This window comes from Pecten maximus, chromosome 16, assembly GCF_902652985.1.
Source record: "Pecten maximus chromosome 16, xPecMax1.1, whole genome shotgun sequence".
NCBI lineage: Eukaryota > Metazoa > Mollusca > Bivalvia > Pectinida > Pectinidae > Pecten > Pecten maximus.
In genome coordinates this window covers 29739292-29756867 of record NC_047030.1, presented here as the reverse complement: position 1 = coordinate 29756867, position 17576 = coordinate 29739292, and the positions used below count along the sequence as shown (strand labels likewise).

Sequence of the window (17576 nt, the reverse complement as noted above, 5' to 3'; positions counted from 1 at the left end):
CTCGTGCACATCTATTATAACAAAAATCTGATTCAGGAGTGAATGTTTCTATTTTCTTAATCATTTCAAACATTGAAGATAGATTGTCGTGATTCTGTCAGTCTAATCATTTACCATTCGTCTTAAAGGCACTAATTCTTCAAAATACACAACAAATCACACTTCATTCAATTAGTATTTAATGTGTATTATTTGTTTTTAGGTATGGTTATTTACTACATTTGTGAAGAAAGTGTGAATCTTTTCAATTATAAGAGAGCACATATGTAACAATGATTTTATTTCTTTCTTGTCAACAAAATATAAAAATAATCCCCTGAACCTTGGCTATATTACTTTATCAATACCCTCTTGTATTGGATTTAATTGGAATATTTCAATGTACCGTGTACTAGTACATTTCAGATGTCTATTTCATATTATGATTTAATTTCAGAAAAATGCAACTTTAATATTACTGAGATTTTTTTTATACAAATATGGTAGCTAAACAGCTATATTCATACACGTTGACAAAGTCGTACACATATCGGAGCTATATGCATACTGACGTATTTTGGACAAGTCTTGAAATGCATGTGGTATATTTGCAAGGAATGACTGTCTTACTTACTACAGCTAGAGCTTGGCCGTATGAAATGCAGAAACTGTTTCAACAACAGATTGATGTACAAATGAATGTCATTTTTTTTTTCAATCGGTCACCATAGAAGGAAATACTGCCATGTGATTGGCGGAAATTAGATATTTTTTCGCCCCAAGACTAATTATAAATGGTGTTGCTTTTCCGACAGCATTGTAGTATGGTCGTCTAAACACACACACGTGATAACATTGATTTTATCTATTTTGCTGTATTTTTGGAATAAACCCATAGATTTTGAGAAATAGATATGTATTAATAAATAATTATTAATTCGTGATTTTGCGTAATTTGGTATTTTGTTCTGCAATGCTTAAGCACTTACACATGTCTATAATTTATACAGGGTGTTCCATGAAGGTTTTTTTTAAACCTTAATCATTAGCATATTATGTTCAAATTTGATATATGTGTATTTCGACATTGCATGAATGACCAATTGTTTTTCAATGGAAAACCAAATAAAACCATATAATTTGATGTAATTTTTTTTATACATGTCCGAATTTGAATTTTTTGGGGAGGTTCTTAGTTCTTAGTTCTTTTCAGTGTTAAATTTCACCTTCATTAATATATTTGTGCATTTGCAAAGGAGCATGACATAAAGTTGTATAAGCAGAATTTGATTGAACAATTCTTTTTTACGTTTCCACATGCTGTCACTATTTTTAAAACCGTTTTCATCCCAAGTTTTGTTGACCTTTTCCAGTTGTTGGGCCATTAAGAATTCACCACGTTCGACACCGCACCTGGCCACATGGTACTTTGTAAATTTTATTTATTTTAACAATCGCGAAACAAGTTATGTCAACTTATATTAATCACACTTGTTGACCCGGATGGAAACGCGCGAGATGTCTTAAGCTATGTGGTCGGACAGGTGACATCTTTAAACGTCCAATCGGGGAACGGAACCCCTGTCGCCAAGGTAAAAGGCTAATATAGTTTTTTAATGACAACAGACGAACCATTTATACGAAATAATGTCCAGAATTTTTGTCGTTTGTGTAATCACTCATTCATAAACGCACAATATGTGACAGAATGGGCTCTCAAAAAAAAAAAAAACCAACAAAAAAACCCAACAACGACAAAACAAACAAAAAAAACTAAACAAAAAAAGTTCACTTGAGCTTTATTACGACATTCCATTTATGAAAACTTGTTTGTACTTTTCCTCCATTAAACTTATATATCATATATTGTGTTCGTATTTGCTCTCTTTTAACCGATATTGAGTTAAAATTACGGCTTCGTATGCAGTGCACGAGATCTGGGTATTCTCTGTTGCTCATGACGAGACTAAGACTACAAGAGTTGTCTCCCCGAGTTGTTATTATCGGTATGATGCACAACCAAAGCAGAAGGTTCGTTATTTGCCCGGACAGTTTTCACTGGTCAGTCTAGGTGGAGAGATGAAGACCCTTACTATTTCGTTATTTGCCCGGACAGTTTTCACTGGTCAGTCTAGGTGGAGAGATGAAGACCCTTACTATTTCGTTATTTGCTAGGACAGTTTTCACTGGTCAGTCTAGGTGGAGAGATGAAGACCCTTACTATTTCGTCATTTGCCAGGACAGTTTTCACTGGTCAGTCTAGGTGGAGAGATGAAGACCCTTACTATTTCGTTATTTGCCCGGACAGTTTTCACTGGTCAGTCTAGGTGGAGAGATGAAGACCCTTACTATTTCGTGTTTTTCCCGGACAGTTTTCACTGGTCAGTCTAGGTGGAGAGATGAAGACCCTTACTATTTCTATAATATCTAGCAATATAGATAGGCACAAACTTATAGATACTTATTTAGTATCCATTACTGCGTGTGTTAAAAGTCCTCTAAAACGGGCAATCGGACAAAAATCGGTTACTAGTCTACTTACCATAAAGACATTCCCGAGTCGAGGTTGACCTTGTCCCTCCTAGGATGGGCCATATACATATCTTTTCTATATTGTTTTGTTTAATTTTGACTCTGTGTTGGTTTTTGTGTGTGTGTGTGTTTTTATACGTTTTTTGGGGGGTTGGGGGGATCTGGCATAAGCGTGGCTGTCTGTCTGTCTGTCTGTCTATCTGTCCGTTTTACTGCCTGTCAGCTGTCTGTATGTCTGTCTGTCTGTCCGTCGGTTTGTAGACACAATTACACCTCCCAGAATCATGCAATTCAAAGAACCTTCACACACATGTTATTCTTGGTATGTTTTTGTGTATCATAGACTCCCAGAATGCCATCAAATTGCAGGGTATTTTTACGGAGTTATGGCCCTTGTCATATTATGCCTCTTTGTACCGTCATATGAAAGTAAGAGCTTGTGGTAATGACTAATTATCTTGGAAGCAGTTGGTGTTTTGTATACATATGTACATTGGAGTTTTGTATACGTATGTACATTGGAGTTTTGTATATGTATGTACATTGGAGTTTTGTATATGTATGTATATTGGAGTTTTGTATATGTATGTACATTGGAGTTTTGTATACGTATGTACATTGGAGTTTTGTATACGTATGTACATTGGAGTTTTGTATACGTATGTACATTGGAGTTTTGTATACGTATGTACATTGGAGGTTTGTATACGTATGTACATTGGAGTTTTGTATACGTATGTACATTGGAGTTTTGTATACGTATGTACATTGGAGTTTTGTATACGTATGTACACTGGAGTTTTGTATACGTATGTACATTGGAGTTTTGTATACGTATGTACATTATAGTTTTGTATACGTATGTACATTGGAGTTTTGTATACGTATGTACATTGGAGTTTTGTATACGTATGTACATATGAGTTTTGTATACGTATGTACATTGGAGTTTCCATACGTATGTACATTGGAGTTTTGTATACGTATGTACATTGGAGTTTCCATACGTATGTACACTGGAGTTTTGTATACGTATGTACATTAGAGGTTTGTATACGTATGTACATTGGAGTTTTGTATACGTATGTACATTGGAGTTTTGTATACGTATGTACATTGGAGTTTTGTATGCGTATGTACATTGGAGTTTTGTATACGTATGTACTGTACATTGGAGTTTCCATAGTATGTACATTGGAGTTTTGTAAGCCACACTTTTCACAAACAATACAATACAAGCCGCTAAATAAAACAGACCTTGTTCAAACTGAGTTAACGTGTAATTTGTTATTGGCTTAACTTGAGTCATGAGGTGTTTCTAGAACTGTTACCATGGAAACACATTGAATGCTTCTGATTGGCTCGAATTGATATACATGTTTTCATTAAGCTGAAATTGGTATTTAAGGGTTTTGAGGGATGGCAAATACAATAGTACTATTTTTTAAAGCGAAATATCTCATTTGGTTGCGGGACATTATTCAACCACTTCCTTACCGTTCTAGCTGAAACAGGAAATGTAATAGCGTGTACAGACGATGACGCCTTATCTCCAGGCAAAACAAATTTGTCATATACCGTAGATGTATTGAGAAATAGATCTGTAATATGTTGCAAATAAGATAGAAAAACTTTATTTTTTTTTTTATCTTTTTCATCTCTTTGCAATTCGTGGAATTTGTCTCGAGAGCAACTCAATTTACCACCCCATGAACCATGAAATCGACCAAAGCAACATTTAACCCTTAAATAACATTAGAATGTAAATACGAAAAAAAAGAACTAAGTAAGTTAACTGGTTAGTAATTGAAGACCGATCCAATTATAAACTAATTTCGATGATGAAATTTCAACAGATACCCAACACTAGGCACACAGATGAAGAATATATCCAAAATATAACCTAACAACAAAACATTCGCGTGTTAGCTGATCATCAACTGATCATCAAGCAGAGAGGGGTAGAGCTAATCACTTTAACGAATTAGGTTAGAGGTCAGAGGTCGTAGCCGATAATATACAGTGGATAATAGCTGGTACCTATTTTTCCTCAATTCGCACGGACAAATTGTCGTGGTTGACTACAGTACGATAACAATTATAAAGTACATGCAGGGACAAATGCTTTATTATCATAGAACAAAAGTCGCTAAATCTCCATTGTTATCTGTAACAGCAAAATCATTGGATTCATTTGTTTATCTTTCCTTCATTCCTTTTCTTTATCTAACGAGGAAGCGTTTTCTCAATCGGTTTTCACGTTCGGCTGCCAACCTAGATCGGTTCTCGCGTTCAGCTTGTAACTTGGACAGAATATAGTTTCTGTTCATCCACCTTCCAAAGAAGCGTTTTCCAACAGGCATACCAAGGGTTTTCTCCTGTCGTTGTCTCAATATCCAGTTCCGGTTTCTCCAGCGTCCAAGGAATCGCTTAACCACCTCGGGGTCATTCACAGCCACATAATTCGGATAATCGATTTGTTGTAAATCGTCAACATTAGCGTTTTCCAAATATACATCGTCGGGAAGTTCTTCTGTGCTTAAACTTTCTCCACCTGTTATGAGTTTCCGACCATCCATGTGAATTTGCTTACCAGGAAGTGCCGTGACGTCATACACCATAAACAGGAAGCAGGTACTCACCTGCAAATAACAATGGTTCCTATTATTGTTACAAGATAGCTCTTTGAGGTACAACAATGACTGCAATGTGACATACTACCCAGTAAACCCGATCTAAAACTGAATTCTTTGGGTTCATAAGTCATGCATGTTTTCTCAGTTTAAGGGTTCCATGATGAAATATTAAACATTATAAGATATGACATGCATTGGAACACGCTCGTTTGAATGACTGATGTTTTGACTTCACACCTGAACAATTTGAGATTGATGTTTTTATTTTAATCGTCGTTTACTTTTTTCCCTCATGAGTCTTATTGTCGGTGGGCCGTAATACGATAAAAGCATATTTTCAAAAACGATAATATTTGCGTATAATGTTGTGTTTTTTCGGAGTTAACGCATACTTCCGGTAGGGCAGAGCAACGCACTCTGTTGAACGTTCAATTTTGGCAACCGGAAATAGCTTCAAATTTTCAGAATTAAAATTAGGTTTTTATACATTTTTGTCCAAATTAAAACTCCCCCGAAGATCACATGTTATCGGAGGGCCACTTATAATTGAAGAACAATATTCAAAAGCAAATACAATCTTGAGTCGAATGTTACAAACTATCAGTTGTCACATTTGATAGGTGACCTTCCATGCGTTCTTAAATTGAAAACTTTTAAAAACGCACGCGCATAACAGCCATGGATCTGTTGCAATCAAATTAAAATAAGTTGTTCCTTATCTACTCCGTAAACCCAGTATGAACCTAGTCGGAGGTTACGGAGTGGATATTGAAAATCTGATTTTAATTAGATTGTAATCCGCTGAAGGTTGTTTTAAATACTGATTTGGCGTGATGTTTGTACCAATAGTCGAACACAAACCTAGTAAAACATATAATGATAAATGGTATCACCCTTAACAAAATCCGTGACTGATTTTATCATGCTAATATCATCAAATACATTTAATATATGTTTACCTACATACTTATATATGACAAAATATTGTTATAATAGGTTAGATGAGTTTATGACATGGCAGCGTCCGCCGTATGTACATCTCTCAATTTTTCTAAAAATCGCTACTACTCATGAATGACTCAGTGAAATTTTACCCAAGGTATGTTAACGATGGGTTCGTCTGAAGCATCCGTTGGTAAAGGGGCACCAATTTGGTATAAAAGACAGGTCTGGACTTCAGGGACAGGGCCCAATAGGTTAAATATAGCAAAATCTTTCTACTGTAGGAATGAATTGATTTAGTTAATATTTAGTCAAACCTCTAAAACGCATACGAACAAAGAGGAGTCTGTCCTTGAATTACCATAGTTGTTTTGATAGTACTTTAAAAATGAAAAAACTAAAGCAAACGTCGAGTTTGACCAACAGTGCCATGACGGAACCAAGAAGAAAAATATAGGTAATTCCTATTAACCATTTTTCTTCTGTAAGAATAAAAGGATATTCTCAATATTCTCGCATCCTTGGGGAAAAGAAAATATAGGTTGTATAAAGATGGGTCTACCTCCCCCAAGCCTAAAGGGGCGGGGCAAAAAAGGGGGAATACAGTGATTCTTTGAAATCCGTCTTCTGTAGAAATGTGTTTTACCATTATCAATGGAAATTTTCAGGTGAGTTACACAGGCCCACTTGACCTCTTGTTAATTTTCCAGAAATGTCCTTATCTTTCTCCATGACTATGCATGCCTTGATATTCTTAACATACACTTGTTATTGTCATTGGCTATCTTAATGTCTTTGTTTTTGACAGTTTTCACGATGCTACTGACGTACATGAGTTGCTGAGCCGTTAAACCAATCGATTGCAAAAGACGGACTGATATATTTTGCGTGAAATGACTAAGAGTTAGAGAATTATTAATTTTCAAAATACTAAACAACTTTTTGCAATACATCAATATTGATAAACAACTTTAGAATATAATTGTTTTACTTTCATATAATGACTGATGACGTTTGTAGATTGCTGTACTTAACAAATCGTACATGAAAGATCGATAATGTTAAATAGGTTTGAATCAACGAACCAGACAAGTAATTCCTTGAAGGTCACCATCTATGATTAAACTGCGATTTGTCAAAATAACGACCAACATCCAATGTAATAATCGGATAAAGCAAAGATAGGATATTAGCTCTTCTTATCACAAGGAGGCTTGACGAATTTCATCGCATAAAGAACGACCCCGATACTAATTCACCTTTAATGAAATGCATTACAATCTACTGCCGTGGTCTAGGATTGCCATTCACATGAGCAAAATGGTTAGTTACATTTCTATTGTAAATTGATTATGGCAGCATTACGTATCGGGGGTATGTGTTCCTGCGATACATCCACAGCAGCAAATGTAAGCCCGGTAAAATCTTATTTCCGTTCCGTACTCGGAAGTATTTCTAAGATTAGTTTACGCAAAGAAACGAGTCTGGTGCTTTGTAAGACAAGGAAATGAAAGACGTTTTTGGTATAAAGGGTTGTTTGAAAATCCAGTTATGTTTGTGAAAGACGAAAAAGTAATAAGCATTACTCGGATTTATCCGTGTCGCGTATCTGAGTGAAAATTCAAAATGGTTATTTTCCATTTGTGTACATAAACCCAACCTTCTGCTTCAGTGTTTGTAAATAATGGAAACATTTTCGGCATCATTAATCGATATAAAATCCAGGACTTAAAAACTTTATATGTTAATACACTCCCTTGTAGGAATGACAAAATAAACCCGCTAATTGGGGGACACTAATATACGAAATAATCTGCGATATAAATATTTCAACGATTCATTAAACATCAAAGTGGCGTCGGCTGAGATGCAGATGTATTTGAATCTTAACAAATATTTAAAAATAAGCAGTGTGAACAATGTGCAGAGGATAGTTGTACGGAAACTACTTTGTCAAAACAACACATGAAAGAGAGGCTTAGCTCTCTGAAATAAGTATATGTTCTGATGATGCCATTCCTCCTTTTTCGTGGTGACTTTAGATGTGTCCTTTTGTCATGAAGAAAGTGCGATAAAAATGAAATTTTACTAAAAATTATCCAATACAACTTTGGTATATGACAATCCTAACTGACGATGCTTGACTGTTTGAAATTTTAAAAAGTAATCTATGTTGTAAAATATAGATCAAATCATTTGAAGAATCTATTGGTCAACACTTTGCCATCGAATTTAAAATTACAACGAAAACGCTGGTGTTTTTTTTTTTTTTATAAATGTCGACTTCATTTTATTTCATAGATAATGATCTGCTGGAATCCTGGAAAATTTGGGAATATCTGATAAAAAAAAAATAAAAAAAAAATACAAAAAATCCAATTGGCGTTATCACAGCCACCTGCTTATCTTTAAATTCATTTAAACTAATTTTAATGTTTTAATTAAGATAATTAAAAATCAACAAATATTGGTGAGACGTTTTACGCATTGAACTGCAGACTGCAGGATATATTTTTCGAGTATTAATGAAAGTTTTTAACTTCTATTCTAAACAGGAGACATATGTAAAATGCTGTACTATATGAAAGCCTTATTGTAGAATGTCCTGGTCAAATGATATTGATAACTGACGAACTAGACAATTGACGTTTGCTTTATTGATAAAACTTTAAGCAATACTAGGTTATACTAGGGTGGGATTGAAGGATACACCAACAGCCGGGGTTATACTGGGGAGGGATTGAAGGTTACACCAACAGCCGGGGTTATACTGGGGTGGGATTGAAGGATACACCAACAGCCGGGGTTATACTGGAGTGGGATTGAAGGATACACCAACAGTCGGTGTTATACTGGGGTGGGATTGAAGGATACACCAACAGCCGGGGTTATACTGGGGTGGGATTGAAGGATACACCAACAGCCGGGGTTGTACTGGGGAGGGATTGAAGGATACAACAACAGCCGAGGTTATACTGGGGAGGGATTGAAGGATACACCAACAGCCGGGGTTATACTGGGGTGGGATTGAAGGATACAACAACAGCCGAGGTTATACAGGGGTGGGATTGAAGGATACACCGACAGCCGGGGTTATACTGGGGTGGGATTGAAGGATACACCAACAGTCGGGGTTATACTTGGGAGGGATTGAAGGATACAACAACAGCCGAGGTTATACAGGGGTGGGATTGAAGGATACACCAACAGCCGGGGTTATACTGGGGTGGGATTGAAGGATACACCAACAGCCGGGGTTATACTGGGGTGGGATTGAAAGATACAACAGCCGGGGTTATACTGGGGTGGGATTGAAGGATACACCAACAGCCGGGGTTATAACGGGGAGGGATTGAAGGATACACCAACAGCCGGGGTTATACTGGGGTGGGATTGAAGGATACACCAACAGCCGGGGTTATAACGGGGAGGGATTGAAGGATACACCAACAGCCGGGGTTATACTGGAGTGGGATTGAAGGATACACCAACAGCCGGGGATATACTGGGGTGGGATTGAAGGATACACCAACAGCCGGGGTTATAACGGGGAGGGATTGAAGGATACACCAACAGCCGGGGTTATACTGGGGAGGGATTGAAGGATACAACAGCCGGGGTTATACTGGGGTGGGGTTGAAGGATACACCAACAGCCGGGGTTATAACGGGGAGGGATTGAAGGATACACCAACAGCCGGGGTATACTGGGGTGGGATTGAAGGATACACCAACAGCCGGGGTTATACTGGGGAGGGATTGAAGGATACACCAACAGCCGGGGTTATAACGGGGAGGGATTGAAGAATACACAAAAACACTGGAGTTATAGTAGGCTAGGATTGAAAGATACACCAACAGCCGGGGTTATAACGAGGAGGGATTGAAGGATGCACCAACAGCCGGGGTTATAACGGGGAGGGATTGAAGAATACACCAACAGCCGGGGTTATAACGGGGAGGGATTGAAAGATACACCAACAGCCGGGGTTATACTGGGGTGGGATTGCAGGATACACCAACAGCCGGGGTTATACTGGGGAGGGATTGAAGGATACACCAACAGCCGGGGTTATACTGGGGTGGGATTGAAGGATACACCAACAGCCGGGGTTATACTGGGGTGGGACTGAAGGATACACAAACAGCCAGGGTTATACTGGGGAGGGATTGAAGGATACACCAACAGTCGGGGTTATACACGGTTGGGATTGAAGGATGCACCAACAGCCGGGGTTATACTGGGGTGGGATTGAAGGATACACCAACAGTCGGGGTTATACTGGGGTGGGACTGAAGGATACACCAACAGCCGAGGTTATACAGGGGTGGGATTGAAGGATACACCAACAGCCGAGGTTATACTGGGGTGGGATTGAAGGATACACCAACAGCCGGGGTTATAACGGGGAGGGATTGAAGGATACAACAGCCGGGGTTATAACGGGGAGGGATTGAAGGATACACCAACAGCCGGGGTTATAACGGGGAGGGTTTGAAGGATACACCAACAGCCGAGGTTATACAGGGTAGGGATTGAAGGATACACCAACAGCCGAGGTTATACTGGGGTGGGATTGAAGGATACACCAACAGCCGGGGTTATACTGGGGAGGGATTGAAGGATACAACAGCCGGGGTTATAACGGGGAGGGATTGAAGGATACATCAACAGCCGGGGTTGTACTGGGGAGGGATTGAAGGATACATCAACAGCCGGGGTTGTACTGGGGAGGGATTGAAGGATACATCAACAGCCGGGGTTATACTGGGGAGGGATTGAAGGATACACCAACAGCCGGGGTTATAACGGGGAGGGATTAAAGGATACACCAACAGCCGGGGTTATACTGGGGAGGGATTGAAGGATACACCAACAGCCGGGGTTATACTGGGGAGGGATTGAAGGATACACCAACAGCCGGGGTTATAACGGGGAGGGATTGAAGGATACACCAACAGCCGGGGTCATACTGGGGTGGGATTGAAGGATACACCAACAGCCGGGGTTATAACGGGGAGGGATTGAAGGATACACCAACAGCCGGGGTTATAACGGGGAGGGATTGAAGAATACACCATCAGCCGGGGTTATACTGGGGTGGGATTGAAGGATACACCAACAGCCGGGGTTATAACGGGGAGGGATTGAAGGATACACCAACAGCCGGGGTTATAACGGGGAGGGATTGAAGAATACACCAACAGCCGGGGTTATAACGGGGAGGGATTGAAGGATACACCAACAGCCGGGGTTATACTGGGGAGGGATTGAAGGATACACCAACAGCCGGGGTTATACTGGGGAGGGATTGAAGAATACACAAAAATACTGGGGTTATAGTAGGCTAGGATGGAAAGATATACCAAAAGCCGGAGTCATACAACGTGACAACGGCGAAAACCATATCAAAGTAAGAATCATAAGACTAAAACCAAAAAGAAATGATGCAATGGTTACAATAGAACGAGGGCAACAGCTATGAACAGTGTTATTTGTATATCAATAAAAAAATCTTAACTTTCTAGTAGATCAAGCAAAGTAATTCTAAATGTATGAAAAGTGTACTTACAATAACATTGATGATCCCATTGTTGGCATTCATCATCAACGTTCTCCACTTATCCTTATGTTAGCCAAAGTTTTACGACAATGTTTTGCCAATTCTGTGGGTGTGTGCCAGTTGCTATCCAGTGAGCCGATACGATACTCATACAGCGGTACTTGCTTTTTCCAACTTTCTTATAGTGCCATATCGATTTCTTGTTGTGTAGAATCCTGGAAGCAATATACCTACCGTTTATCACGGTGTAACTTTTCAGGTTGTTGCACCATTTGTTACATAAATTATGGATTATTTTGTATTAACTCTACCAAAGTACAAAGAACAGAGAGTTGAAATAAAGTTCAATATTTAATTGGATCAAGTTTATATTTACAACATGTACAAAATATTACGTCCAGCATTCATACAACTTCATGAGTTAAAGTATTTTAGAAATCCCCAGCATCTCCTTTTATATACTATTAGTATTGAAATACACAGAGAGTATCTGTTCCAAAATTGGAAAATTTGCTCAAAGACTAGAAATGTGATTTATATTTATCTTGACTAATTCCAAATCTGGATAAAATATTCGTTTTTGATTATGACCAAACTCACCAATGAGCTGAATAAAGCCATGTTTGAGGTTTTGTAAATCGTCTACTTAAGAATGGTTGTAACGGAATATGGTCGTCTGACAGAATGGTAAAGATGCCGAGAATTTCTGCCTTTTATACCCCTATCAAATGCACCCTCGCGCATATTATATGTTTGAAACTCCCACACTTTTGCGTCACTTCCGGTTCACATATGCTATAGAAAAACATGATGGCGGCCGCTATCAGGTTTTGTAAATCGTCTGCTCAAGAATGGTTGTGACAGAAGATGCTGAGAATTTCTGCCTTTAATACCCTATCGAATGCACCATCGCGCATACTATATGTTTGAAAATCCCGCACTTTTACCTTACTTCCGGTTCACATACGCTATAGAAAAACATGATGGCGGCCGCCATACGAGACGTGTTTACCGGAGAAATAAGCTACAACAGTGTGTCTATTAAGACTTAACTACTATCAAGGTATGATTATATACGAAAATGAGATACTCTTACAACCAAGGATCGTCAACTCGCATGCTCGCACGTATTATAAAGGCAAATATAACTCTTTCAATCCAACATTTTCATCTCGCATGGATCGACATTTTACCGCAAAATGGTACAAACAACAACCGTTACATCGAGACTTGATTTGAGGTACGTAACAACGGCATGTTGTCAGATACCCTCCATCCTTGCAGGGAAAATGAAATCATCAAGCTTATAAGCTGTCAAGTCGAAGATAACGTAAAGTTATCCCAATTTGAGGAGAAAAAGGTTAATGTTGACTAAACAAAGAATGCCTCGGAACATCATATGATGGCTGAGGACATACATTCCATCAGTTATCCAAAAAGGATATATATTACAATAATAGAGTCCACATTTTAAATCATTTGATATTGAAGATATCACGTGTCGATTATGATATGACAGTGGCAGTCTGAAATATTTTTACCTTGTTGCGAAAATGGCGCAGGCAATGTTGAAAGAAATAATTAGACTGTAGAATTTCGATTATCTATATAAATCTAAAAATAATAATAATTAAAAAAAAAACATTCTTTAATACGGGCGATGACTCGCTAGAAAATTATTTCAAATATTATTTAATTATATAAAAAATCAATTCCTTATCCATTTCGAGATTTGATATTATAGAGCTAATTTGTGACTTTAGAATGTTCTATAAAAATCTGGTGATAAGTTTGGGTTAAGCAACCCTTCGATATTTAAGGTCATCTGACACGAATTTCCGACGCCCTCCATATTTTTCATATTTCCAAATTCTTCTCAAGATTCACCAATTGGGTTTGCCTTAAGGTGTCCTGAAATGATGGTCCTGATCTAGCGTTGTTATTTTCCGGGTCGGTCCGAAATCCTCGATGGTCGCCATCTTTAAAAATTTGCTGAGATACTGTATAGCTGGTAATTTTCGCCCCCGTTTAATTTTCGCCAATTTTCGCCCTTTGATGATAGGGCAAATTTAAGATGACTGCGAAATTTCAAGCTCAATTGCAGGATTTACAAGTTATCGCTAATTGTAGTCGGATCCAAAACATACCCTCGTATTTTTCAAGTGTGTATTACAAGCAACACGTGTTATATATTTACACTAAATTTATAAAATAATTTATTGTTTTATTCCAATCTATGCATGTGAAATAAAATCTAAATCTAGGCCTAGTAAATTTGCAATATCACATGGAGTTAAATCGAGAATATGGGCTAAGACAGCGTACTAGGTTTAGTATATTTCATTTTAAAAAAAGCTATAAATACTAAGTAACTTTTAAAATCCAGTCATTTTTTAAAATGATGCACACAAAATAGCATCAAATTCTTGCCATTGTGAAGACTGATTTTATGAGTTCACCGCCGCTTGTGGCTTCCATCGATGACAAATGAACAAAAGAAAACACTGGTCAGTAGACTTCTCTACCGGTAATTAGTCACGGCACGGTGAACTTACCACTCATCGTGTTTGCTTAAAATCGACCATGCATACCTGATACTATTTGAATCTATATAGGCTAAAAGTAAATCTGAACACAGGTAAACGTTGTATATTTCACACCTGATTATATTTCACACCTCAGCGAGATATGCAAAGAAAAGAAAATGGTGGAACTGGATAAATCTCGAGTGTTCCGAGTGCAATGTATCGAGCATTCCGAACGGAATTTTCCTACTGTGAACGAGGAAAAGACATTTTTTAAAAGTAGTTTAGGGCGAATATCTTTTGTGTTGCTCATGGGCGAAAATAACCTGGGGCGAAAAATACCAGGTATATAGTATTAAAGGGAAGCCGAAAAGATGTTGTTATGTGTCGGCCGTGTCAAACATCAAAATGGCAGCTTATTGAAAAAAATTGTCTCAGTATCATTATATCCTGACCAACACATACTTTTAAAATTCAAACAGTGCGATTCAGCTCAAAATCGCTACACAATTTTAACATCTCCAGTTCCACTGATGCCACTAAGTTAAGCAATTGGTGGTGATGTAAAAATGCTTTTGTGTTTTTGCCTTCGTCTTCTGTATTGTCAACAATTAAATTGCTTCTGGAAAAGACCTCGGCACATATCCAATATACCCAAGTCCCTTCAAAACCTCCCCTTTACCTTTTATTGGTTGAATAGTAAAGTACATTACACGTTGTGTAAGATGAAGATGAGAGATGGGTTTCAGAAAGATATTTCGCTCCTTAACCTTTTACACTATTTTTGGCTTGGTCGTGGACAGATGGCAAGCATTTTGTCTTCAAGACTTTCAGTTTTATGATAATTTAGACAATAATTGGAGTAATGTGAGAATGTGGCGGCAAATAAAAATACAGAGTATTAAACGATAAAACGAGATCATCAATTCGTTTCTTGTTGTATAGAGCGGAAGAACGTTTACTCCAAAATCCGTGTTTTGCATTTTAAATTTCATTTCCATTACAATCTGTTCATAAACCATTTATTTGCCCCGATGATCTTTTTGCTGATTGACTGTTCAGTACGGAAGCGTATTGTGGACATATTTGTTTTAAAATCTTAAAACCATAATTTCGAGTTATTATTTCATTGGAGTATTTGACTTGAGAGCATTAACATGTTTGTATGTCCAAACTTCACATGCATAAGATCAAGTTTCGAGATATTTAGAAATTTGAAATTTTGAGTTGGAAAAAATATTGTGACAGCAATACACTTCCTTAGCTAAGAATATGATGATACTTATTAGACACAAGTTTATAGCATAGTCGACCACTGTAACCTTGAACATGAAAGAAGATGCACACGCTGCTGAAAAAAAAACCTACTGATTTCTTGGTTGAAGGAAAAAATTGGAGGAAAAGACTTCGGACGCCACATCACAGCACAAGCTTTCTTGGCCCTTCGGGGGAATATGTCATGTTATTTTGCTTACAATGATTTCTCACTAATGACTTTAAACAACATCCTATCAAGAGTGATCGATTTTAGGTTGGCTGTCAAACCACGTGCATTTCATTGTGTTTGAGGTTGAAATTGAGTGAACAGAAAAAGTCATGAACCTTCTTCAATGTCGGAAAGTCAAATGCTGCATTGCAAGGTCGTTTTCAGTCATGATTAAGAAAAATTTCATTTTGTGATCGCTTAAAAACAGTACAGAATGGAATAAACTATAGCCACGCCAAAATAATTATTATCTATGTATAGTTAGTATTTCATTATCTATGTATAGTTAGTATTTCATTATATATGTGTAGTTAGTATTTCATTATCTATGTGTAGTTAGTATTTCATTATCTATGTGTAGTTAGTATTTCATTATCTATGTGTAGTTAGTATTTCATTATCTATGTGTAGTTAGTATTTCATTATCTATGTGTAGTTAGTATTTCATTATCTATGTATAGTTAGTATTTCATTATCTATGTATAGTTAGTATTTCATTATCTATGTGTAGTTAGTATTTAAGGAAAGTGCGCATCTTTTCGGGGTTTCTTACCTACGCCCGGTACACCCAAGGCCTCATTCTTTTTGGCTTAACACAAAAGCGACAACAAGATGAATGTTTTGTTTTTGTTTTTGTTTTATTTTGTTATCTGCACATAGGTCACAGGCACAACGTGTACAATTTTACTGTTGTACTAAAACAATGACAGCTAGTCCTAGACAGAGAAAAGCTGATTATAACAATGTATCGTTTATCTATTTGCCATAACGGAATGCTTTTCTCTTATGGGCCCGTTTAGCAGCCATATGAGGACTTCGACTGGTTCCCCTTTTCCTCCAGTGTCTGATTCTGTGATGACCCTTGACCTGCTGGTAGACATCAACTTCAAATTTCGGCTTCCCAAATGAATACCAGAAGGAAAATCGCTTTACCCTCTTCGGAAGAGTGCTTGTCTGTTGTTGACTGATATGGGATGTGTTTAACTGTTGCTTATTGGGAAGGTTAGGCTCCATGTTGGACTGTGATGCAGCACTTGCTATAGCCTTTTGCAGTGTGTGTTCGTTAGGCAATTTGGGAATGGATGCCGAAGCAATCTCAGCACCCAACACTACACAAATAATATACCGGAACTCCATATTTCTGCAAAAGAAGGGAACAAATAACATGATGGATATATATCTGGAGAAGGGTAAACAAAATCCTCACTGTCAGCTGCAAAGCTGATAATCAAGTTGTGAACGCAAAATTCCTCACAAGAGCAAACACTTATCTAAAGGCTAAAATCTAGGAAGCATCGGGGTGGCGTTAGAAAGATTCAAGGGCAAAACAGAAAAAAGAAAGTGAAGGATATCCCATATTTAGTCACCTCTAGGAAAAATAACATATCCATTAGGGATGTTTTTGGCCGATTAACTTAACGGAACTATCCTGTAAGTCATCATACCGTCATGTAAAACTCTCAACATTAAATCTATAAAAAAAAACCCGATTTAATGGGAAAAAATCAGTCAAAGACAGAGAAAATATATTCTTAATGTTGAAATGACTACCGTTATAATTTATATTCTCCTTATATACAGTGATTCCCTCATTGGTCGCCTCTGCAGAAGGAAACAACGTAACTAGTTCCCGCCATGTATTGACTCTCATGACCTTCTCTGTCTATTGGCCATTAAGAGGAGTAAAATAATATCATTTGTTCTTGTTAAAGTTACAAACATTATCAACTTTGTTCAATGTTCGTTTGTTACACAGTTTAGATATGTTGTTCATATAGTGTTTGGTATACCAAACAGTTATTGGTATACGGTTAATTCGAGCACTGTTATTACCGAGTTATTATCTATCTCTACTCGATAGATACTTTTATAGCTATAAAAATGTCACGTACTGTATATGAAATGGTGAAAAA

The 17576-nt window shown here is 37.6% G+C and overlaps 1 protein-coding gene across 1 annotated transcript; it reads right to left on the bottom strand.

Annotated features, from left to right (window-relative positions):
• Positions 1–4641: 4641 nt before the first annotated feature.
• LOC117344577 lies at positions 4642–11743 on the bottom strand. Its single transcript, XM_033907367.1, has 2 exons — positions 11662–11743; positions 4642–5153 (listed from the first exon to the last, which is right to left on the bottom strand). Exons 1-2 carry the CDS (start codon positions 11695–11697, stop codon positions 4734–4736), a joined length of 456 nt encoding a protein of 151 aa, XP_033763258.1. The 5' UTR covers positions 11698–11743; the 3' UTR covers positions 4642–4733.
• Positions 11744–17576: the final 5833 nt, after the last annotated feature.

Bases quoted from the DNA above. Each gene is read 5' to 3' on its own strand.
- LOC117344577 (XM_033907367.1), bottom strand. From the start codon at position 11,697: ATGATGAATGCCAACAATGGGATCATCAATGTTATT. The intron at 5,154-11,661 runs GTAAGTACACTT...TGTTATTTGCAG, and splicing joins ATGGGATCATCAATGTTATT to GTGAGTACCTGCTTCCTGTT.